Genomic DNA, 24,741 nt, shown 5'->3' on the forward strand with positions numbered 1-24,741 from the left:
CAGCAGTCAGGGTTTAAAAAATAACCACCCCCCCAAAAAAAACACATCAATAAATAAATAACCTGGTGGTATAATGACCACAAAAAGACTATTCCAAAATCAAAAGGCAGCACAACACCCAAGTACTGATATGTATATACAGTTCACATTGTGTGTCCAAGTGGGACAGCATTTATATTCTTCTTTTTAGAGCATAACTTCGATGTAGCAAGATACTTGCCACTCATGTTTAATAATAATAATGATCAGTAAAAAAAGTAGGAAATATATATCCATACTGTAAAGACTGTAAACATACTGCATGTCAAGTGTTTAATCATCATGCAACTGATGTTTTTTTTAAACAGTTTTCATTGATATCCATAAGCAGCTAAAAACTCTCATAGCTGATCATTTCAGCTTCTGATTTTATATTTGTATTTTATATTTTAAGATTATATGCTATTAGTTTTAGTCAAACGGTCCTTTACTAATTGATATAACTTTGCATTATCAATTATCTTAGCAGAAATTCATAAATAAACGCACACACACACACACACACACACACACACACACACACACACACACAATATAGGTCTCTAATTTGTATATCTATGTTGTTACAAATTTAAACATTATAGTATGATGAGTGGAGTTTCCAAAAATTGTTTCTATTTTGGTTTCTATTAATGTTTAACAGATTACTGTCCACCAGAGGCAAGACAGACAAAGGTTATCCAGTCTGCTACTAGGGAGCAAACAAAGATCATAAGCTTGACAATCCTATACACACAAGGAATATAAACCAAGACTATTCAGATATTTACAGTGTAACATAAACTTCAGATAAAGATAGGATGAAAGTGATAAAATTCAAATAAAGATGAAAAATCTATGAGACAGACTGGCAGATTTTAGGTATAGTTATATCTGAATGTGTACAGTTGTATGCAAAAGTTTGAGCACTGTTGGCCAAATATATACATGTCAATAACATATATATATATTATATATATAAAATGTTATTAACATATTTTGTCAATACTTTGTCAAAAAAGGTAAACCTACATCTTTCCACAAATATAAATACTTCAAGTAATGATTAACTTGATTAACTTAAAAAAAAAAGCCATACGAAAATGTCCTACCAGTTGACAGTCTCAGAAATGTATTAATTATTAAGCCTTAATTCACATATTAGGACTGGTTACAGCTGATGACAATTTCAGAGCATAATAAATTCTTTGCCACTTTTTTTGACAAATTTGTGGTAACACTTGGCTCCTCAAAGCAGCCAGCTTGAGATTAGAAAAATAGGAACTGTGGAAGTCAAGACATGATCTCGAAAACAAAAAAAATTACATTTTGGAAACAAGTGCAGCGGACTGATGAATGAAAAATCATAATCAATTACTAGTGGCGTGTTTGGAGAGAAAAATGCATTTGATGAAAATACTATTTGCCAACTCTTAAGGGTCAAGAAATGCTGAGAAAAGCTGAAAAGAGGTTGTCTTCTACAAGAGGACAATGATCCAAAACATACATTAAAATCCACCATGAACTACTTTGAGGAAAAGCTTTTGGAATGGTTCTTAGAGTCGCTTGACTTTAACATCACTGAAAATCTTTGGGTAGATTTTAACATGCTGTCATACAAGATGGCCCAAGAATATTACAGAATTCAATGTGTTCTGCAAGAAAGAGTGGGTGAAAATTCCTAAAACCAGAAGAAAAAGACTCCCAGCTGGTTACAAAAGCATTTGCAAGCTGTGGCATTTTCTAAAAGTGGGCATTAGTAAGTACTGACCTAGCAGGGTCAAATTTTGCATGTCACAATTACTACATTAATTTATTTTCTATTTATTTAATCAAATATAAAGTATACATTCTAAAATACATTTTTTGCACAAAAAATAAAATGCTTTGCTGCAGACATTGTGTTTTCTTCTTACCTCTTCAAAAATCAACACAAAATGTAATTTGAAATTTGATTTTGAAACTCTTAAAGCTCATATGCAGACTTCACTACGATAAAGTAAAAGAGGCAGAACATATCTTGCTATAGACACCAATAAACAGTCTTACCAACATTAACAACATAGTATGGACTGTCACTGGAGAAGTACTTCCAAGTGTCTAATATACCTTATAGTTCTTTGGCTGAAAAGGAAACTAAAGATGAATATTTATGAGCATAAGAAAATATATTGATTAGAGAAAGTGCTTTGAAAAGTATCTTAAAGGATAATCAGATCATGGGACATAGATTGGAGAAGGTATTGCATGCAAATGGGCCAGCAGTGCAGAGCCTTTTTCTTACACAGTAATGTTATATGCTACTTCATTTAGTATTTTTATAATATATACAATTTATACGACTTAAATGATTTGTCCCCAAAGTAAACTAAGAGATGTCATTTTTTGTCCAGTGATGGCACATTTAAAAAAAATTTTTTGCTATTAATATACTTGATTATAGAAAAAAATAAACAAGCTCATGTGTGCAGTCTGTTAACTGCATATTTCACGTTACCTTGGATAAGATAATGCATAAGTTGTATAAGTTTCTGTTAGGCACAGAAAAGCATGTGTTAATGTTCCAGTTAAATTTAACAAACATACCATACCAATATATACCAATATAACAAGTATATTTGTACATATTTAAACTTTACAAATCATCACTTTTGGTGCACAAGTATACACAAGTAAACTCCAAAGTATGTCATGAGCTTCTTCTGAGTTCAAATATTGAATTCCACACACACTAACTTCTTCCACATTTCCAAACTCATTTCCTACAAACATCTCATGCTACTTTTTAAAAGAGACATTCCAAACCCCATGCAAAACTAGAATCCTTACTGGTATGACTCTTGAGATTTAGGTGCCAGTAACAATCCCACCAGGCTGATGAGAGAGTGAGACAACGCTTAAAGTTTGCCCACCTTCTTGTTCCTCTCTCTGGCAGCTTGTTGTTTATACAGGGAGTGAAATGAAGGATTGAGGTGGGGGGAAATAAAACTGGCAAACTAACAGATAGTCCACCTTCACTGCAGAGTCTGCCTGAGTGGGTTGGGAGAAAATAAGGAAGTGAGCGCAAGCACATCTCTCAGGTTACAGATTCTCTTTCCAACAGAGCTGACTCCACAGTAAGTGAGTAAACTAAACACTCGGGTCTCAAATATAGCACATGTCCCTGCACTTCCTGCTGCAGAAACTGAAATAGCATGTAGGACAAGGAGTGTCTCATTCTGGCAAAATTTGGTTTTCCAAAGGTATCCCTGGCCACAAAAATACAATGGCCGATTTTAAGTGTAGTAAAATAGATGCTCTCTGATTTAGGACTACTTGTAGAATGTGTATATCGAGAAAAATATGCATGTTTTCACTGTCCAGAAAAAGACCTTTTGGACAGTGAACTTGAACTGTTAAGAGTCTTTCATTGTTGGAACAGAAAATCTTTTCATCACAAATTCATTTGCATAGGGAAAGTCAAATCCATTTCTGATTGTCTCAAATTAAGAAGGGATAACACACACACAAACCTTTGTATATCATCTGAGCAATCATTTAAAAACCAGGACCTGGACCCTATCCCAGCAGTCATCGGGTGGAAGGCAGGATACACCTTGGACAGGTCGGCAGTCCTGTCACACACACACTCACACCTAGGGGAAATTTGGCATGTCCAATTGGCCTGACTGCATTTCTTTGGATTGTGGAAGGAAATCGGAGTACCTGGAGGAAACCCATGCAGATACAGACAGAACATGCAAACTTCACACAGAAAGGACAACAACAACAACAATAACAACAACAATTTTTATTTACTGCAACTCAGAGTGATTTATAGCACTTAGAATGCTAACTTATAATCATATAAGACAATGACATAGATCACACACAGAATGTCATAGAAGTTAAAAGGTAGACAGTAAGAGATGTAGAGCTTTAATTAAGTAACAAAAACCTGTAAGTTAAAGAGAGACATTTTTACATATTACTTAAAAGATACACTGAGCTTAACTGTCTAAAAAGAGGAATTGAGTTCCACAGTTTAGAAGCATAATAACTGAAAGAGGCCTCTCTACATTTTCTGTATTGTACAGAAGGTATTTGCCGAAGGCCAGTCTCTGCAAACCTAAGATCACATGCTGGAATGACCTAGCATCACAGACAGACATTATGTGATGCTAGGTCATTTACAGCCTTAAACACTAGTAGCAAAACTGAATGATACAGGTAGCCAGTGCAGTTCTTTCAAAATACGATGATATGTAATATGATCTCTTTTTGTTTTTTGTTAGGATGTGTGCTGATGCATTTTGTATGAGTTTTGTACAGATAAATTTATTGAAAATGCATATAGTAATATCTATGTATTTTAATAAAATATATAGATATTACTTCCTCTGTGTAAGATTCGGGTCATAACTGACTGTGGTAATAGAGATGGCTATTACTTAGCGAGACTTAATCTATGCCAGATGCTTAAAATGTGCAAATAGTCAAAACACAGCTGGAGCTCAAACTCATGTTATTTCACTCGTTATAAGGTTTTTTTTTTACAAAATTTTACTATGGCGTGTTTTAGGAATTGTGTTTCTGCTTTCTTTTCGTATTTGTTAGTGCTGGTAAGCTATGGGGAAGACATTTAAAGGTGTGTAGCACCACCTGCTGCTGGGATGCAGTGATGCTTGCTATATGTGTGTCAGCAATAGTCAGTGAGTCAGTAAGACACAAACTCACAGGATTTTCACTATTCATATTTGTTTTGAAGCACATATTTTAGTGTATTTTTGTTGGAAACCTCACTTGGTTCAAGCAACATAGAACTGAAATAAATGAATTGTGCTTGCATCACATTACCAGACTTTTGACTCGTTACAGTTAACCCGCCTATGGTAAGTATGGTAGGTTCTAAAATTTCCTCTCATGCTGAATGCTATCCATTAATAAAATTTATTACATTCGCTGAACTGTTTAGCAATGGAGCAGGCACTTGGGCAGAAGTCAGGAAACACCCTGGGCAGGCCAGCAGTTTTAAATTATTTTTTTGCTGTTGTTTGCTGTTGTAATTTCTGTCTGAAATGAGCACCTAGAGAACATTGATGCTTGTATTTTACAATATGTAAAATTCAAATTGTGACTGTAATAAACAGGGAGAATCTAATGAGGCAGCAATAATGTTGGAGAAATAGAGGATATACTACAGCAATAAATGTAGCCTAACAACAAAATGTCATTTATTATTTTTAACTAATACAACACTATTGTTGCAGCAATTAAAAGAGTAAAATTCAACTTGTTTAATCTAATAATTTTCTATTTATACTTTATTGTAAGTTGGTAAACTTAATAGGAACAAAAACACAGACAATTTCATTTAAGATCTTTCAACATATTACTGCGAGAGTCAGATAGACCTTGCTAAACCATCAAAAATCTCACATAATTCAAATTAAGCTCTAAAACATGCATGAAACAGTCAAGAAATAATGAGATTTACATGAGTAGGCACAATACAGTAGCAATGGTGCTACTTAAACATCTTCCATATGGCTTGTACAGTAGTAGAAGTACAATAAGTAGAAAACATTAGGTACATCACAAAAATACAGACATAAGTATTTATTTATATGCTTACAACAATATTGTTTTAGTTTAACCAAAGACTCCAAAGGTGCAAAGGCATAAGTACTTTTCCAATTCAATTTACTGTAGACAGATGATGAGTAGAAAATATGTATAAAACAGTGCAACTGGTATGTACATTCACTATTGTACAAACAAATCCATAGCAGAAGGTAATGTAAACACTTCATTAGTATCTCCCCATGCTTTTCAACAAATTGCACCTATTTGTTTTATATTAATACTTATTCTGGCAAGTTAGACTGATGGAACAGACATTATATTTCTAGAACTTTAGGAACTGTGAAACATGCTTTCAGGACCTGCCGTTTTTCTATAACATATGTATTGTTGTAAAACTCTATCCTATAACAGATGATATTAAGGTCTCTCACATACTTAATCATGAGTGTTCTGGCAAGATCATATGTCAATCAGTTATTACTGAAATATGCTCAAATCTGGGCCTAATAATTTGGGACAAATTGTGTATAATCTGCAGGTTATAAATTTTAGTACCTACATTTAGGAAATTTAATTAAATGAGAGTTTAACATGTTTTTCTGTGCTACAGATTCCCAAAGGAACCATATTTTCTTTCTTTCTTTGACACTTATTTTTGAGATGATGTAATGAACTCATGCTAATAATGTTGTAATGAACTCACACTTTCTAAAAAGTCCTTAATTTAGTATTACATACCTATATCACACAACTGGATCAACTTCATTTGGCCTCCTCACTTCCAAACACTGCCCTTTCTACCTGCTTTGTCTTTGTGTCATTATCTCTTTCTTTATAACAACAGGACATGTTACATTACCAAACCAGCAACATTATTAAGTCACATTACATTACCAAACCATCTGCGCCATGCCTCACTGACATGGCGAACCTCTACTAATCTGGTCACTTTTATTCATCAATGCATCCTCTAGAAATACTGGTGACCTTCATTAAAAAAAAAGAAAAACAAGAAGATGTAAAAAAAAAAAAAAAAAGAAAAATTGTCTTTGGTGTTTATCAGCTTGACTTTGCTCTGGTAGTGATCTTTTATGCCTTCAGATTTACAGTCTTTTTTATGTTCTTTTTAAAAGGTTTAGGTTGGTAGGTGGTAGGTTTGTGTTTATTGTTCTTTAGTAAGAATGGGCATTATTTCACCAGTATTGTTCTAAGCTTTTTCTTAAATTGAGTCTTGAGGAAAAAGTCTGTCAGATTCATGACGTCTTCTTAAACTGCAGAGTTGTTCACAACTTTTGTATTCTTGAGTGTGTGGAGATTCTGTTCTTATCCAAAAAGAAATCCCAAATAAAAAAACACTAGTGATTCTCAGAATCTTTTTGAAAACTGTAATCTCCTTAAGAACGGTTGGTGAATTGAACGGAGGCCATTCTTTTTAAATGTCTGTTGGTCCATGTGAATGAACTTTAACTACTGTTCTTTCTCCATAACATGACTATTCCTAATATGAAATAAGCAAGCCATTATTCTGGGTAATTCTCTCTTGGCTTGATAGTTTAAAAATGTAGGCTTCTGTGACCAGCACATTTGCTATTTAAGAACCCAACTACATATTTACATTTTTTTCTTCCTATATATCCTAAGTTGCTTAGAAGCTCAAAAAGCTGTACTCTACTCAAAATGATATTCATCATTATTATTATTATTAGTCACAACAACTTTTCTATTCATGGTTACTGGTAGTTATTTAGTTATTTAATGAGTTGCCGATGTCAGCTAGAAAAAAAAAAGAAAAAAAAAAAAAACAACAACAAATTTTGCTAATTTTGTAAATGATTGCAAATTAGCAAATAATATATGATCAATATGAAACAAGCAGCTCATCTGTGTTTCTTTTGTCCATATTCCATGCACTAAAGCAGTCACGTATATATATATATATATATATATATATATATATATATATATATATATATATATATATATATATATACACATACATATATATGTGTGTGTGTGTGTGTGTGTGTGTGTGTGTGTGTGTGTGTGTGCTTGACCTTATGTATGATCTTATTATAGATATTTGTGAAATGCTACCTCTGTGGCCATTAAAGCCTTCACCATTTACCACGCACCACGCTGCTTACCACCTCAATATAAAATAAGGTTATTCTATTTTTTATACAAGACCTAGTGTTACATTCACTCACTTTGGCAAGGTCCTCTAATTCCCATTTGGAAGCAGACTGCTTCTGTCTTGTCTCAATCCCTGAGTGACTATTGCTGTGCATTTCCTTTTAAAATACATTGAGAAAAATTAACTTCACATGATGATGAACAGATTTTCTTATCAACCCATCAACCATGCATATCCACGGAGGATACCCTTAATAATAATAATAATATGAATTTAATATGGGGGTGTATTTTAGGTTGCATTATTTAATCTTTGGGCAATTAGATGCATACAATTGTGGTTCTGCAGTTAAAAAGGTTGCATTGAAACAATTTAGCATGAACTGCACAGTTTAATTATATGTGCAAGGTACTGCATATCAAAATGGATAATAACTTTAAATGATTAAAATAAATTTATTTTCATAATGACATAATTACTACATATATTCACATTTATTACATTACATTTTTCCGTCACATTTCATCTAATGATCTTTAGAATTATTCATAACTCAGATACAATTATACTACTTTATATTTGAGTCTATTTGAGTTGTTTCTAAATACCAAATTTAGTGAAAATGCACGCACTGTGGTAGTGTGTTCATTAAGTAAGCATGTTGTTAGGGAATGTGCTCACATAAAGTGCACTGTTTGCTTGCTTAACATCTTACAACTTCCACTGATATCCTAGGATAAAATAATGTACACAGCTTTCAGAGAATTAGGTGGCATTTCATGTATTTAAGTGGTGGGGTCAGGTAAGTTTGCTATAAATTTTTATAGTAGCATTGTATGTAGCAGAACTGACAAGAAAAGCATATGCAGAACAGACTCCTACTAAACAAGTCAGTTGAACATTTCCAAAGAAAGTTTGAGTTAGCAATCCAGCATAATAAAGCACAAATGTTGACAGCAAGTCTAGGCAATATAACACTCGTTGTAACCCATTTAGCTGCCAACTATGTGAATTAGCAGTCAGTCCTTTTCACTCTATGTCTGTGGTGGATGTTGTGGTTGAAGCACATAAATTTAGATTTGTTCTAAATAGATTTTAAAATCAGCATTAATTATTCAGGATCATGTTTTTGACTGAAGCAGGTAATAAATGTTTTTCATTTAATTTCGTGATTATTAAAACTGACTGCCAAAATGAACAAGCACATTAAAAAAAATTTGGAAATCTTCAATTTGGGGAATGATTCTTGCATTTTTATACTTTATTTAAATCTTCTGAAGCATTCTACCCTGAGCAAAGCTCTTTCTCAAATCTAAGAAATCACCAGTTGAAGAGTGAGTTCTGTCCCAGCGTCATGAAGTAGATCTGACTGCTGCCTCCTGACTGCACAGAGGCAAAAAAGACCTGCACAGAAACACAGTGGGGTGAAACACACCTTAGGTAAATGTCTCTTCACTCTTAAATATAAAGGTTTATAAATAATTACTAGGTTGAACTTATAGATCTATAAAAAATAACTTTATAAGGAACATTTGCATTGCATTACGCCTCTTTTGCAAAAATAGTCCTTAATAATCTCTGAAAAGCTTTCTAAGGAGCCAATGGTGGTTTTCTATAGCATCCAAAATAAACCTTTTTAGCACCTTTACATTTAAGAGTGCAACTAAGAACTTCACTTTATAACATATGAGAATAAATAATATACTAGTATACATTTCCTAAGTTTCAATATAACTGAAAGTGTTAATATACAATATACAAGAATATACAATGTATATTTAATATTAAATATTAGACCACTTATTAAACAGATCATTTATATCAACAATACATACTGAAATATTTTTGGTATCAAATCATTATACCTTGTCATTTCTCTCACACAAGAATTTGAGTTTCTGGGCCTTTTTATGCATGAAGACTCCTTCTAAATTTCCAGTTTCAGCTGATCTCAGTTCTATGGCTTTTTCTCCCCAACCCATGACTTGGTTTGACTGAAGATATGCTGTGAAAAGCACACAAATGAAGAGAACATACATTTTTAGTTAACTATACATATACTAATTAAATGTTTGCTTGCTGTTAAAAAAACAAAACTATAATGAAATATTCATGTGACTATAAATATTAAACATTTAAAAACAAAAACAACAAAAAACTTCAAGCAGCTTTACAAAATTTTTAAACAGTAATATCCCATTAAGTACACATAGAGTATTAAATAAGCACTGGGGCAGTGAAGCTGAATGTTATTTGTGCTGCATGCTCAAGCCTGTGCTTAATTAAGAACTTTATTATGGACAAAATGATGGATTTAATGAAAAAAAATTGCTGGGTATATAAGTAGGGTAAAAAGATGTATACAATTAGCACTGGAATAATACCATATCTTAGAATAACAGCACTGTGTTTAATCCCTCATTTTAGATGAAGACAACTATTTGGACAGAATAACTTCTTCCCTGTGACCAAATCATAGCCATGATGTTATTTCATGATAACACCCCTCCTCTTGTGTTCTACTGCTTAAATGCATCATTGAACTGAGCTGCAATATTAACTGGGTATAAATACAACACTAAGAATAACATTTCATTTTTAATTACAATTGTGCAATATTTCATTTTTAAATGCAATCTTTCATTCAGTTTTGCAATGACAGGACTGGACAGGCTTGAGGTGAGTCGGTGTAGACCCATATTCCATTAACCATGACTTTGGAACCCTTCAACAAAAAAATCAGGTCAAAATAGTTTGAACAAGCAAGAAGGTACGTAACAGCACATACTGGATATTTCTGATGTTTAAGGGATTATAACATCACTTTAATATATTACCTAATTTTTACAGTAATAAGGAGGTGCGGAATCAGAGCATTTCCTGCAAAATGGCTCCATCTGCTGGCTACTGGGTTCAGCCAAGCAAAAAGCAAACTGCAAACTAGAGACATGAGTGTTTGGCTATGGTCTCATTACACGCCTTATTACTCAGCTCAGTTTTTCTGCTCAGATCAGATTTTGTTCAGGTTTTTCTTGCTTAGTCATTGTGGCTTGAAGGCTCATGCTAGTGTATGAAAATGAATCATAGCTATCATTAGTATTAGCAGACCCAAGATAATCAATTAACATACCTCACACACACCATGTGTACACCCCTCAAGCATCATATAAAAAAATAACAAATTGACAGAATAAACATTAATCAAAAAGCTACAGACATCATAACACTCCAATCCACAAAAAGGTTATGTGCTATAAAGTTGAATGACCCAGGTCAAAGGTATTGAACATGTAAAAAAATGTATTTAAAATTAAAATTGTAGATGTACAAGCTACATGGTTCACAATGTTACCGAGTTACCACAGAGCAAGGGATTGATCATGTGTAATGTGCACCTTGCACATTTATTCATTTAATAAATGAAGACAGAGATCAGGTGAGTATAAAAGAGTGAAACATTAGTAATAAAAATACATAAAAATATCATAAAAAATAATAAAGCAATTAAAACATAGCTAAAATGTAAAGGTTAATAAAACCAAATAAAATGAGAATAAGATAAAAATAAACAATTTTATTAAAATGACAAATAATAAAATAATAAAAATAACAAAAAAAAATTTAAAAAATAATTAAGAATAAGGATAATAAAGGACAAACTAACAAATAAATAAAAAAATAATGAAAATAAGATAAAAATGTTTTTAAAAAAATCCGATGGTTAGAGAGTAGAAGTTTAAAAGTGAGATCAGCGAGCTGAGCTTTAGTGTTTCCTGTAGTAAGTTCCAGTTTGCTGGTGCTGTAACTAAAAGCAGGTTTTCCCAGTTCAGTAAAAACCCTCGGTACCTGGCATGTGATCCAAACACTGGAGCGAGTCTGATAAATACCATTATTTATAGATATCACTGAAGTAATATAATCTGGCATATGGCCAGAGAGTGTTTTATGAATAAAAATAAACCAGTGTGTTTCCCGGCGTGCTGCTAGTGAGGGCCAACCAACTTTTTCATACAGTCTGAAGTGATGAATGCTATAAGGGTCTCTAGTAATGGTCTCCAGTGCAGAGTGACAGAGTGACATATATATATATATAAAACTGGGCCAAAAATTGAACTTTGTGGTACTCCTTTGGATATACTAAAATAATCTGATTTATAATTACTCAACACTGTTGTCTGTCTGAAAGGTAATTTTGAGTCCATTTTTGTGCATTTGTATCAAAGCCAATCTTTTGTAAGTTCCTTAAAAGAAGAGTGTGATCAACTGGATCAAACACTTTTGATAAATCAATAAAAATGGGAGCACAATGGTTCTTCCTGTCTATGGCCATATAGAGATAAGATAATTTAAAACCAGTGTGATAGCAGAGATAGAATAATTAAATAGGACACAATGCTCATGCAGAAATGATTTCAGTTGATCATTGATTAGGAGTTTTAAAACTTTAGCTAAACATGACAATTTAGAGATTGGTCTGTAGTTACAGTGGGGCAAAAAAGTATTTAGTCAGCCACTGATTGTGCAAGTTCTCCTACTTAGAAAGATGAGAGAGATCTGTAATTTTCATCATAGATACACTTCAACTATGAAAGACAATATGAGAAAAAAAAATCCAGGAAATCACATTGTAGGATTTTTAAAGAATTTATTTGTAAATTATGGTGGAAAATAAGTATTTGGTCAATAACAAAAGTTCAACTCAATACTTTGTAACATAACCTTTGTTGGCAATGACAGAGGTCCAACGTTTCCTGCAAGTCTTCACCAGGTTTGCACACACTGTAGCTGGTATTTTGGCCCTTTCCTCCTGCAGATCTCCTCTAGAGCAGTGATGTTTTGGGGCTGTCGCTCGGCAACACGGACTTTCAACTACCTCCACAAATTTTCTATGGCTAGGCCACTCCAAGACCTTGAAATGCTTTTTACGGAGCCACTCCTTCGTTGCCTGAGTGGTGTGTTTGGGATCATTGTCATGCTGGAAGACCCAGCCATGTTCCATCTTCAATGCTCTCACTGATGGAAGCAGATTTTGGTTTAAAATCTCACGATACATGGCCCCGTTCATTCTTCCCTTAACATGGATCAGTCGTCCTGTTCCCTTTGCAGAAAAACAGCTCCAAAGCTGATGTTTCCACCTCAATGCTTTACAGTGGGATGCAACTCAGCATCCTTCTTCCTCCAAAAACACTGAGTTGAGTTTTTACCAAAAAGTTCTATTTTGATTTCATCTGACCACATGATATTCTCCCAATCCTCCTCTGGATCATCCATATGCTCTCTGGCAAACTTCAGACGGGCCTGGACATATACTGGCTTAAGCAGGGGGACACGCCTGGCACTACAGGATGAGTCCCTCTTGGCATAGTGTGTTAATGATGGTAGCCTTTGTTACTTTGGTCCCAGCTCTCTGCAGGTCATTCATCAGGCCCTGTGTAGTTCTGGGATTTTTGTTCACAGTCCTCATTATCATTTTAACCCCACGGGAAGAGATCTTGCGTGGACTCCAGACTGAGGGAGATTATCAATGGCCTTGTATGTCTTCCATTTTCTTACAATCGCTCCCACAGTTGATTTATTCACATCAACCTGCTTGCCTATTGTAAATTCACTCTTCCCAGCCTGGTGCAGGTCTACAATTTTCTTCCTGGTGTCCTTCAACAGCTCTTTGGTCTTGGACATGGTTAAGTTTGGAGTCTGACTGTTTGAGGCTGTGGACAGGTGTCTTTTATACAGATAACGAGGTCAAACAGGTGCCATTAATACAGGTAACGAGTGGAGGACAGAAGAGCTTCTTAAAGAAGAAGTTACAGGTCTGTGAGAGCCAGAAATCTTGCTTGTTTGTGGGTGACCAAATAATTATTTTCCACCATAATTTACATATAAATTCTTTAAAAATCCTACAATGTGATTTCCTGGAATTTTTTTTCTCATATTGTCTCTCATATAGTTGAAGTGTATCTATGATTAAAATTACAGACCTCTCTCATCTTTCTAAGTAGGAGAACTTGCACAATCAGTGGCTGACTAAATACACTGCTCAAAAAAATAAAGGGAACACTTAAACAACACAATATAATTCCAAGTAAATCAAACTTCTATTAAATCAAACTGTCCAATTAGGAAGCAACACTGATTGACACTCAATTTCACATGCTGTTGTGCAAATGGAACAGACAACAGGTGGAAATTATTGGCAATTAGCAAGACACTCAATAAAGGTGTGGTTCTGCAGGTGGGGACCACAGACCACTTCTCAGTACCTATGCTTTCTGGCTGATGTTTTGGTCACTTTTGAATGTTGGTGGTGCTTTCACACTCGTGGTAGCATGAGACGGACTCTACAAACCACACAAGTGGCTCAGGTAGTGCTGCTCATCCAAGATGGCACATCAATGCGAGCTGTGGCAAGAAGGTTTGCTGTGTCTGTCAGTGTAGGGTCCAGAGGCTGGAGGCGCTACCAGGAGACAGACCAGTACACCAGGAGACGTGGAGGAGGCCGTAGGACGGCAACAACCCAGCAGCAGGACCGCTACCCTCGCCTTTGTGCAAGGAGGAACAGGAGGAGCACTGCCAGAGCCCTGCAAAATGACGTCCAGCAGGCCACAAATGTGCATGGGTCTGCACAAATGGTTAGAAACCAACTCCATGAGGATGGTATGAGGGCCTGACATCCACAGATGGGGGTTGTGCTCACAGCCCAACACCGTGCAGGACGCTTGACATTTGCCAGAGAATACCAGGATTGGCAAATTCGCCACTGGCGCCCTGTGCTCTTCACAGATGAAAGCAGGTTCACACTGAGCACATGTGACAGACGTGACAGTCTGGAGACGCCATGGAGAGCGATCTACTGCCTACAACATCCATCAGCATGACCGGCTTGGCAGTGGGTCAGTAATGGTGTGGGGTGGCATTTCTTTGGAGGGCTGCACAGCCCTCTATGTGCTCGCCAGAGGTAGCCTGACTGCCATTAGGTACAGAGATGAGATCCTCAGACCCCTTGTGAGACCATATGCTGGTGTGGTTGGCCCTGGGTTCCTCCTAATGCAGGACAATGCTAGACCTCATGTGGCTGGAGTGTGTCAGCAGTTCCTGCAAGATGAAAGCATTGAAGCTATGGACTGGCCCGCCCGTTCCCCAGACCTGAATCCGATTGAGCACATCTGGGACATCATGTCTCGCTCCATCCACCAATGCCATGTTGCACCACAGAATCTCCAGGAGTTGGTGGATGCTTTAGTCCAGGTCTGGGAGGAGATCACTCAGGAGACCATCCGCCACTTCATCAGGAGCATGCCCAGGCATTGTAGGGAGGTCATACAGGCACGTGGAGGCCACACACAATACTGTGCCTCATTTTGACTTGTTATAAGGACATTACATCAAAGTTGGATCAGCCTGTAATGTGTTTTTCCACTTTAATTTTGTGTGTCTCCAAATCCAGGCCTCTGTTGGTTAATAAATTTGATTTCCATTGATGATTTTTGTGTGGTTTTGTTGTCAGCACATTTAACAAAGTATTCAATGAGAATATTTCATTCGTTCACATCTAGGATGTGTTATTTGAGTATTCCCTTTATTTTTTTGAGCAGTGTGCTTTTTTTACCCCACTGTATTTACATCTACTGACTCACCTCCTTCATGCAGTGGAGTTATATGAGCTATTTTCCAAATCCTGAGAATTCTGCATGCTAAAAAAATCATGTAGTCAAGTGAAAAACTGAATATTTTAATTGTGGTTGTTGATGTGAGGTGCAAAGAGAACAGGGGAGTAAAGTATAGACTTTATAAAGTAAAAACATTTTCTTTTATGTGACAAATTTGCTATATGGTCAATTGGCACTGTAAGAGAAGTGCATTGAAATGTCTGAACAAACAGCAAGGCATCACTTTAATATAATACCTCATTATTTTACAATAATAAAGAGGTGTGGAGTCAGAGCATTTCCTGCAAAATGGCTCCATCTGCTGGCTACTGGGTTCAGCCAAGCAAAAAGCAAACTAGAGACATGAATGTTTGGCTATGGTCTCATCACAGGCCTTATTAATCAGCTCAGTTTTCTCAGCTAAGTCATCTTGGCTTGATGGTTCATATTTGTATATGAAAGTGAGTCATAGCTGTCATTAGTATGAGCAGACCCAAAATAATCCATTTACAGGTGTACACCTCAAGCATCATACAAAAAAAAATTGAGTGACAGAATAAAAATTAATTACATTACTATTTTTTATCTACTCTCTGCCTGTCCTACAAGCATGAATTGGATATGTATCTGATATGTCTGTTACGTATGTTAAATGTCTGGAGGCCTGCTAACTGAGCTCAAAATGCAAATATTCAGAAACATTCACTTAATTTGATTTTTCTTCTTTCAAATATGCAAATATGTTTGCATTTTAAATACTCTTTCTTTCTTGAATCACTGGACACTAGGAAGGTTGAGGGCCTGCACATACACTTAATGCTTTCATGCGTGAAAGGTTTAAATATGTGTACAAGCCCTCAACCTTCCTATCCTGCAATGTAAGTTCATCTAGTAGTGTATGAGAGAGAATTAGCTATGACTAATGTGATATTAAATGTTAAATCAACAATGCCTGTATTTTTAGTCTAATAGTGCGTTGTCTCCATCTCGTAAAAGGCAAAGTTCTTAAAAAAACTAAAAACACTACCCACTTCAGAACACACACATGAACATCTTTGTATCGTCTCTCTTGCAGCTACTGGTGGCTGGTTTATTTTCAGCTACTCACCAACAGAAGCAGGCATCTCTCCCCATTGCAACACCGTCTCCTTGGTGATGCGGCCGTAGGTGTCGATGTAGATGCCTTCGTCCTCGTAGCAAACCAACAGTTCCATCCCACTGCTGTTGGGCAGGATTATTATGGCATGAGGACGGATTGAGCCTTGGATCTGAAAAACACAGATGCATATTAAATAAGCATTATGTCATACAGGTGTGTATAAATATTTTCCTGTAATTATGTGCAATTTATTTACACATCTCATTATAAAGTAATATATTTTCTGTCAAAATGTCACACGGTGAAATTCTATTGCAGTCATTCTGAACACTGGACACAGAACAAATCCCCCTCTTATCCTTAATAGTGATGAGCTTGACAGTTGCACAAATGTGTAGCATACTCACTTTTAGATTCTCTTTATTAATAATTCATTATAAATAGCAAGTATTTCATTTTCAGGCAGGTCCTGGTTAATGTCATGTTTAGCAATGTCTGTAGTGAAATACTTCTCATTAGCATATCTGCTGCACATTGCAGGCCTTGTAATTTAGCAAGCTAACTTAAAACATAATTTTTAACTTAACAGATTTATAAACATTTATGAATCATTTAGGAATTTGTATCTATTCAATAAATCTATTGGATTTGGTAAACTTCAAACAATACTCAACACTATCCATGCCTACAAGATGTTGGGGAGGCTTACTAAAAGAAAACCTAAGTGTAAGGCCATGATGCCCATTAACAAGTATTGGTAAAAGAGTTTTAATTGGCTCAGAAAAGTAAAGGCTGTTAGTGCAACACACTTGATTATCAGGGGCTTAGTGTAGTTAGTAAGCATCATACTTAGGTCAGTAGCCTAGGTTTAGGGTTCATCAATCAGCAGGTGTAACAAGTGTAGGGTAAGTTGTGGAAAGACATTGTGGGCAAGGCTTAAAAGACTCATGCAGCATGGCAATATTTTTTTTAATCAATTTTAAGTCATTCTGATGAAACTGGCTTTTACATGGAACTGCATTTGCTGCTTTGTGGATGCTCTCAAAGTTCAAGCAAATTCAGCTCTGACCCAGTTTGACGCTGACCTTTCCAAAGTGTAGTCAAGGAGATGAAGTACTGGATATGATGTGAAATATGACCACTCTCATTTTTGTAGTATTTTTTCTCAAAATCATAACCATTTTGGTTTTAAACTAAGGCACTGATTTGCAAAACTCAATGAGAATATGCTAGGTTAAGTGAATGTTTTACATACTTTCACTGATCTGCAGTGTGTGTTATAGTCTGGTTCTGTTTTTCTTTCCTTTGGCGTAATACACTCCATCAAATACCAGGAAAATATAAATAAAAATGGCAAGAGACTAAGACTTTCCCTGACCACAGAATCAAGATCTTGTAAGGGCCATCCCAATCCCTTGATCTAAACTTCACTGAAAACATGTGGGCTGAGCTGGAGAGTCCATGAGTGAGGACCAAGCACTCTGAAGGATCCATAGAAATTTTTTGTACAGAAGGATCCTTGATCCCTTTATGTGTTCTCCCACTTCACCAAGCATCATGACGTTGTTAATTTAATGTTATTTTGGGAAACAGATGGTGCACAAAGTACTAAATAGAGGGGTGTTAATTGTGGCATGTGTTTTTCAGTAATCATTTGTTTCTGTAACGCGGAGCGATGAGTCCGACGCATGTGCGGAGGTAAGCGACTTTTATTAAGGGCAAATCCAGGGTCGTGGTCAAAACGGTCCAGGGTCAAATAGCCAATACGGACAGATTGGGGGACAGACATGACATAAACCAGAATCAAACAACAAACAGAGACCGAGACATCAAACTAAGACCGGCAAACAGAGGTCTTAAATACACAGAGAAAATGAGGGTCAGGTGAAAACAATCAGGGCGGAGTTACAAAACCAAAACAAATGCACATGGACAAACCAAAATAAAAAGACACATGGAGTGGGAGGAGCCAATCTTAACAGTACCCCTCCCAAAGGCACGCACACCGAGGCGTGCCCAACAGAACAAAAAACAAAAGGCACAGAAACAAGAAGACAACACGGGCACAGAAACAGGAACAGAAATGGGAGACACAGACACAGGAACAGACGAAACAGAATGAGGACAAAACACGGAGGGAGGACGAGGAGGCTCAACACAAAATGACGCCGAACGAGGAACGACCGGAGAAACAGGACGAGGAAAACAAGAATGAACCACAGACCACGCAAAAGACAGGGGAACAGGTACCAAGACAGACACAGGCACAGAAACAGGCACACAGACAGAAACAGGAACAGAAACAAAAGAAGACACAGGAACAGGAACAAAAACAGACACAACAGCAGGAAACAAGACAACACCAGGGACAGCGGAAGGCAAAAACACAGGAACAGAAATGGAACGACGACGTCCACGGGGGCAGGCAGGCCTGCTACGACTTCAAACGAGACTGGCGGCGGTTTCGTTCCAACGGAACAACCACATGTCTCGCTTACCTGCATCCTGTGGTGGCCAGTGTTTATGTAACGCGGATGCATGTGTGGAACTAAGTGTCTTTTATTAAGGGCAAATCCAGGGTCGTGGTCAAAACGATCCAGGGTCAAATAGCCAATACGGACAGATTAAGATTAATTAGATTAAGTGACCCTTATTAGTCCCACAACAGGGAAATTTCACCTCCGCATTTAACCCATCTGTGAAGTGAAACTCCACATACACTCTAGTGAGCACACTTGCCCAGAGCGGTGGGCAGCCCAATCCACAGCACCCGGGGAGCAGCTGGGGGTTAGGTGTCTTGATTAAGGACACCTCAGTCATGTGCTGTCCGCTCTGGGGATCAAACCGGCGACCTTCCGGTCACAAGGCTGGATCCCTAACCTCCAGCCCACGACTGCCCCATGATAGACATGACATAAACCAGAATCAAACAACAAACAGAGACCAAGACATCAAACAAAGACCAGCAAACACAAGAGGCAAACACAGGGCTTAAATACCCAGGGAAAATGAGGGTCAGGTGAAAACAATCAGGGCGGAGTTACAAAACCAAAACAAACGCACATGGACAAACCAAAACAAAAAGACACATGGAGTGGGAGGAGCCAATCGTGACAGTTTCACTGAAAGATAAAATTTCTCTCATTTTCAGTGATTAATCTAATAAACATCTAGCAAGATCTAACAATGTTGGAAATATTGAAAAGAAAAATCACTAAAAACTAGACTGATTTCCTCTAATTTCATTGGGGTTTGTAAGCATGGACCTCAACAACTAAAAGGGATCTGCGATGAGGAGCTCTGGAGGATGCTCCCTAGTGGTCAAAATGGTTATACTGGACTTAAGATGGATGACAGAATGCCTTCCTGTAGTCTGGCATTGTTGTACACTATTTCCAGTTGTTGCCATTCAAACAGACTTGCTGTATGTTTGGCATGGAGTGGAAGAAAAATGCAGGCGTTTAATTGAACTAATACAAAAATTATAGTCTTAATCTGGGGTCAAAACACATAGGATATACAGAGTAGAGCAAGACCAGAATTATGGGTTTTGCCTCAAAGAGCTGCTCCTACCAAGCAGCTCCCAAGGCACAGAAAGGGATCCACAAAGCAACAGGTGGAGCTGGATCTACAACAGGAGCAGCGGCAGATTGGAAAGACCAAAAAATTACAGAGACTGGAAAGAGCAGGAATAAAATCAGAAATGGGACTGGGATTGTACACAGCACTGCTCAAGAGACCAAAATCAGAGAAGTTTACAGGAGTGGAACCAGAGCTACAAGAACGTCTGGATTTGAAGTTGCATGAATGATCAAAATAATGAAGCACCAGAACTAGAGTCACTAACAGGGCTGAATCATAGTAGTCTGAAAGACTGAAAAGGGAATTAAACTGGAGCACGGAACGTGGTCCCTGGGATAGAAATGGACTCTGGGAAACTAGACTGACCTGGGGAAGAGAGTGGTGCCGGGAAACACGGTAAAGGACAGCCAAAGCAGCTCTATCAGTGAACATGAAGCAAAAGCAAACATGACTGATATATGGACAAGAGATGAGACTGAAACCAAGTCTCAAGATCTGAAAGGCGATCCAAACTGAGGTCAGGAATTGGTACAGAAGCAGGGGACAAAGCTTGACAGAAGTCAAGAGCATGAGCCATTGTCAAGCTAGAGTCAGAAAGTGCAGCTGAATTTGGCAGGGTCACAAGATCAATAGCCAAGTCTATAAACAGTCATTTGTCAGTGATTCCTCTGGCCTGTGATGCAGTGGCCTCGGGAGGTCAGTGGTGCAGGGGACTTCAAGATGGTTTAATATTCACAGGAAGTGGGGCAGGATCACAAGTAGATGAGACATGAAGAGCTAGTCATCTGCTAGTGCCTGGGTGCCAGCCAGGAGATACAATCTGGGGCCTCTGGCTTGAGGAGTTAGTCAGGGACCTCTGGCTTGGGGTGTCAAAAGAGGCCTCTTGCAAGAGGAGCATGGCAGAGGTTTAAGGCCTGACAGAGACTGGTATGGGGTGACCCATGGACTCAAAGATGTTGCAACAACAAAATGTCTTCTTGTAGTTTGTCACTGTTGCAATCTATTTACAGCTGTTATCATTCAAAAGGATTGTTTTTTTGATGCACAAGAGAAATACAATACTGTTGCAGCAAAATAGCTGCATAAACAGCTAAAGTTGAGCACTAAGAATTTTTTTAAAATAGATTTTCATCCACTTTTCCATTTGCTGACTTTGAAGTTTATAATTATGGTTAATTTACACCCAGTTTGATTGTTGTGAGCTATGACAACCAAAACAAAGCTACCAGAGTATGCACTCTTATTTCAGGATGGCTGTGATTCACTGTGTCTGCCAACACTTCACTTTATTATGCTACTCAACTCTCAATTCCAACTCATAGCAGCCTCGATGCATAGAAAAAAAATTGTGGGGGTGTACTTTGTGAGATCTCATGAATGTTTATTTTTAGTCTCTTACTTGACCAAAATCATCTATCACGTAAGGATAAAGAAGCCAGTTTCAATATTTTTTTAAATAAGCATGTTCACTTTATCAATGCTAACACTGACACCTGATAGAGGGTGCTGAATGCTCATTACACGCATTTTATTAAATTTATGCACGCTTTATGAAATACTCATCACAGACATATTACACAATGAAAATAACAATATTTCTTGTACACCCACAATCTAGTCAACACAGGCATGCAGATTCTCTTACTCTCTTTCTCTCCCTAACACACACACACACACACACACACACACACACACACACCTATCCACTGTACTTGCCTGACTACAGGATTGCCTCACACAAACTGTCCCATCTTCCTGCTGAGCCACTACAATCCTCAGCATCAAAACTGGCATCCAGAGCCGCAGCGCAATCTTAATTCTTTGCCGTGGTATTCTCATGAGCACCGCTGGCAGGGATGGAGTGGTAGAATGTGTGGGTGTGTAAGTGTGCGTGCCTCTATGAGTGTATGCGTGTAAGTCAGAAAGAGCATAGAGATAATTAGAGAAAGGAAAGAGTAGAAACAGTGAAAGAGGTATGAAGAAAAGTGCGTCAGCGTATGTAAATATGCATGTGGAAAAAAGCATGTGATGGCATGGAGTGAGAATGGCAAAAAGTGCTGCACAAAGGTTGCATTTGTGTGCATCTGTATATTGGAGCAAAAAGAGAAAAAGAGAGGGTTGGAAAGAAAGCAGAATGCAAGTGCAATAAAGAGAGAGCAAATGAAGATATGTGTTGCTGCATGTGCAAGAGAGCAAATGAAGATGAGAAAGCATAAATGGCAACAGGAAAGCTATGGAACACAGTCCTGCACTGCTTTCAGTCTCTGCTTCTCTTGTGCTAGCCTCCAAATATATCTACTGTGTCATACTAGAAAAAAAACAGTAGAATAACAGGTCATTTCGACAGGCTTATGCTTTGGGAGCACTTTAAGGTTGGGGAGGGGTATTTTTAGGCGAGCTATTGGTTAGGAGAAACTAGCACAGGGACGCATGCACACACACACACACACACATACACACGTCTTTGCTACATGGTGGGGACACATGACTAAATGCAGCCGGGTGGGGACCACCCTTTCTAAAGTGTTTAGAGGCAAGGCAGAAGCTGATCTGAGTCCAGTAAGATCCCACTACAATGCACATCACTTGAAAATACAAGAATTCAGAACAGAAGCCAGACCTGACATTCTGCATACATGCACACACATGCACGCACGCACGCACGCGCACACACAGAGCAAGATTTTGAGGGTGATCTATGTGGGGCACGTCAGCAGGCCTATACTGGGAATGGATATTAAGATTCGTAGGTGGCACCATAGCCCTCTTTCCCTTTGTCGCTGTGTGTCAGGGAGCCACTTAGTGCTGATACACAGCCATGGTCTGTGGGTATGTGAAATTCTCCTCAGAATAGTCATGAAAACAGTGTCCAGCAACTCTGTAAGTAAAAACACTGATATATTGGTGTGGAACGAATCTTTCTACATTTCAATAGCTTCACTGCTTAAAACTAACAATATTTTGTTAACATAATACACTGTGAAGCAGACTGCCTTTTTCTAGTACAGATCTTTTTTTGTTTTGAAGTTTCTCCCAGAGGCATGCAGCAAACACAGATCTGTTGCTTTAGGCCTGCCAAATAATATTTGTGCCATAACTGGATGATCATGTGTGTTTTTCAATGGCTTCCAAATGGAGCACTGCAATGATCTAGCTTTATACGCCTGTGTTGCGTCCTGATTTAAAAGTGAATCACAGTGTAATGGCAATTGGTGGTAAACAGCTCCTTCCTACACGATTACTGTAGTCAAGAGTAAAAGCTCAGCAGTGTGGGCGAAGCTGAGCTGAGAAGTATCCATCCTACAATTGGTCCAAATGCACCACACTGACAATGCATGGTATTACTATACTTAGGAGGACAGGAAGACTGATGTTAACCTTAAAGGAGAATTCCACAGATTTTGCAAACTTTCTGCATAATTCAGTCACTGAGAAAGTCATTCACAGTGTTATGATGGGAAATGGTTTATTGCTGAGAAACTTACAGACTCTGATCTCTTTACAATAGTGTAGGTAGAAACCAAGGGTCACAATGTCTACAACATTTATTTACTATCCAAAACTACCTGTCAGGCTACACATGTATGAGTTTGGAAATATGAAATGTTGATAATGGTAAAACAAACAAAAAAAAGAATAGAATAGAATAACAAAAACAAAACATTGCTAAAACATTTTTTAAAATAGTGTTTTATCAGGCATTTTTATGTAGTCACTTTCTGTAAGTTTGCTTTTAGAAGCATCAAACTCCAATCAATACCACTGTAAACAGTTATGACTTGGTAAGTCAACATGGAGGATGTCACATTAAACCACTCTGAATGACTGTATTTATATCTTAATCATTCAATTATGCAACATTTAAAAAAATTCAGGGGGATTCCCCTTTAACTACGTTAACTACTTATTATGCATACTATAACATATGTTAATCCTTATCACTATAAATATCACACTATCATTGTATATTCTGACAAATGAGCCCTCTAACAAATTAAATTTATTAAGGGATTACATTTACGGCATTTGGCTAACACTCTTATCCAGAGCAACTTACAATTTGATCATTTTACACAGGTAGGCGAAGGTAGTGTTATGTTAGGAGTCTTGCCCAAGGACTCTTATTGGTATAGTGTAGGGTGCTTGTCCAAGCAGGGGATTGAACCCCAGTCTACAGCACAGAAGGCAGAGGTGTTACCCACTACACTATACCAACCACAGGGATGACAAACAATTAAAACTCTTTGTGATTAATCCTATTATGTTGTACACATTAATAGCAATAAATCACATCTTATTTTCTTCAACTTAATCCAAAAGAAAGATTTTTTTGCATTTAAAAAGTTGTTCATTTAGCTATGTTTATAAGTGGATACATTGCATCAGAGTGTACTGATTACTTTCAAGTATTGCTTTCATGACCGTCATTTCGATAGGGTGAATGCAGTTTCCTATTTTAAAATTTAAAATGTATAGGATCAGTGGTTGCACATTCCAAATAATGGCCCATACTCAAGAAGTGTCTCAGGTTATGAGTGCTAATCTAGGTTCTGTTCCCATCAGTAAAATCAGAGTAAATAAGACATAAATCAGATTCTATATCCTCACTCCTATCCTAAGAAGCTTTGTGAAGCCAATGACTGTGTTCATCATATATGCAGTCAGTGATTCCAACTCTTCTGTGATTATAGCCCTCT

General features: G+C 37.3%; 2 protein-coding genes across 6 annotated transcripts in view; both read right to left on the reverse strand.

Moving 5' to 3' along the window:
- Positions 1-3,057, reverse strand: part of myot (myotilin) — a 36,912-nt gene extending 33,855 nt beyond the window's left edge. For both annotated transcript variants that reach the window (XM_017713387.2, XM_017713386.2), the window contains exon 1: positions 2,848-3,057. The gene's annotated coding sequence lies outside the window, so the exon portion shown is untranslated. The remainder of the gene's footprint in view (positions 1-2,847) is intronic.
- Positions 3,058-8,948: 5,891 nt separating this feature from the next.
- Positions 8,949-24,741, reverse strand: part of si:zfos-2326c3.2 (mitogen-activated protein kinase kinase kinase kinase 4) — a 63,931-nt gene continuing 48,138 nt past the window's right edge. For all 4 annotated transcript variants that reach the window (XM_017713384.2, XM_017713383.2, XM_017713385.2 and 1 more), the window contains 3 exons: positions 16,472-16,631; positions 9,583-9,722; positions 8,949-9,121 (listed from right to left, as the gene is read on the reverse strand). In XM_017713384.2, coding sequence (XP_017568873.1) covers positions 9,038-9,121; positions 9,583-9,722; positions 16,472-16,631 — 384 coding nt within the window. In that variant the 3' untranslated portion in view covers positions 8,949-9,037. The remainder of the gene's footprint in view (positions 9,122-9,582; positions 9,723-16,471; positions 16,632-24,741) is intronic.

This window comes from Pygocentrus nattereri, chromosome 8 (assembly GCF_015220715.1).
Source record: "Pygocentrus nattereri isolate fPygNat1 chromosome 8, fPygNat1.pri, whole genome shotgun sequence".
In the NCBI taxonomy this organism is placed as follows: Eukaryota; Metazoa; Chordata; class Actinopteri; order Characiformes; family Serrasalmidae; genus Pygocentrus; species Pygocentrus nattereri.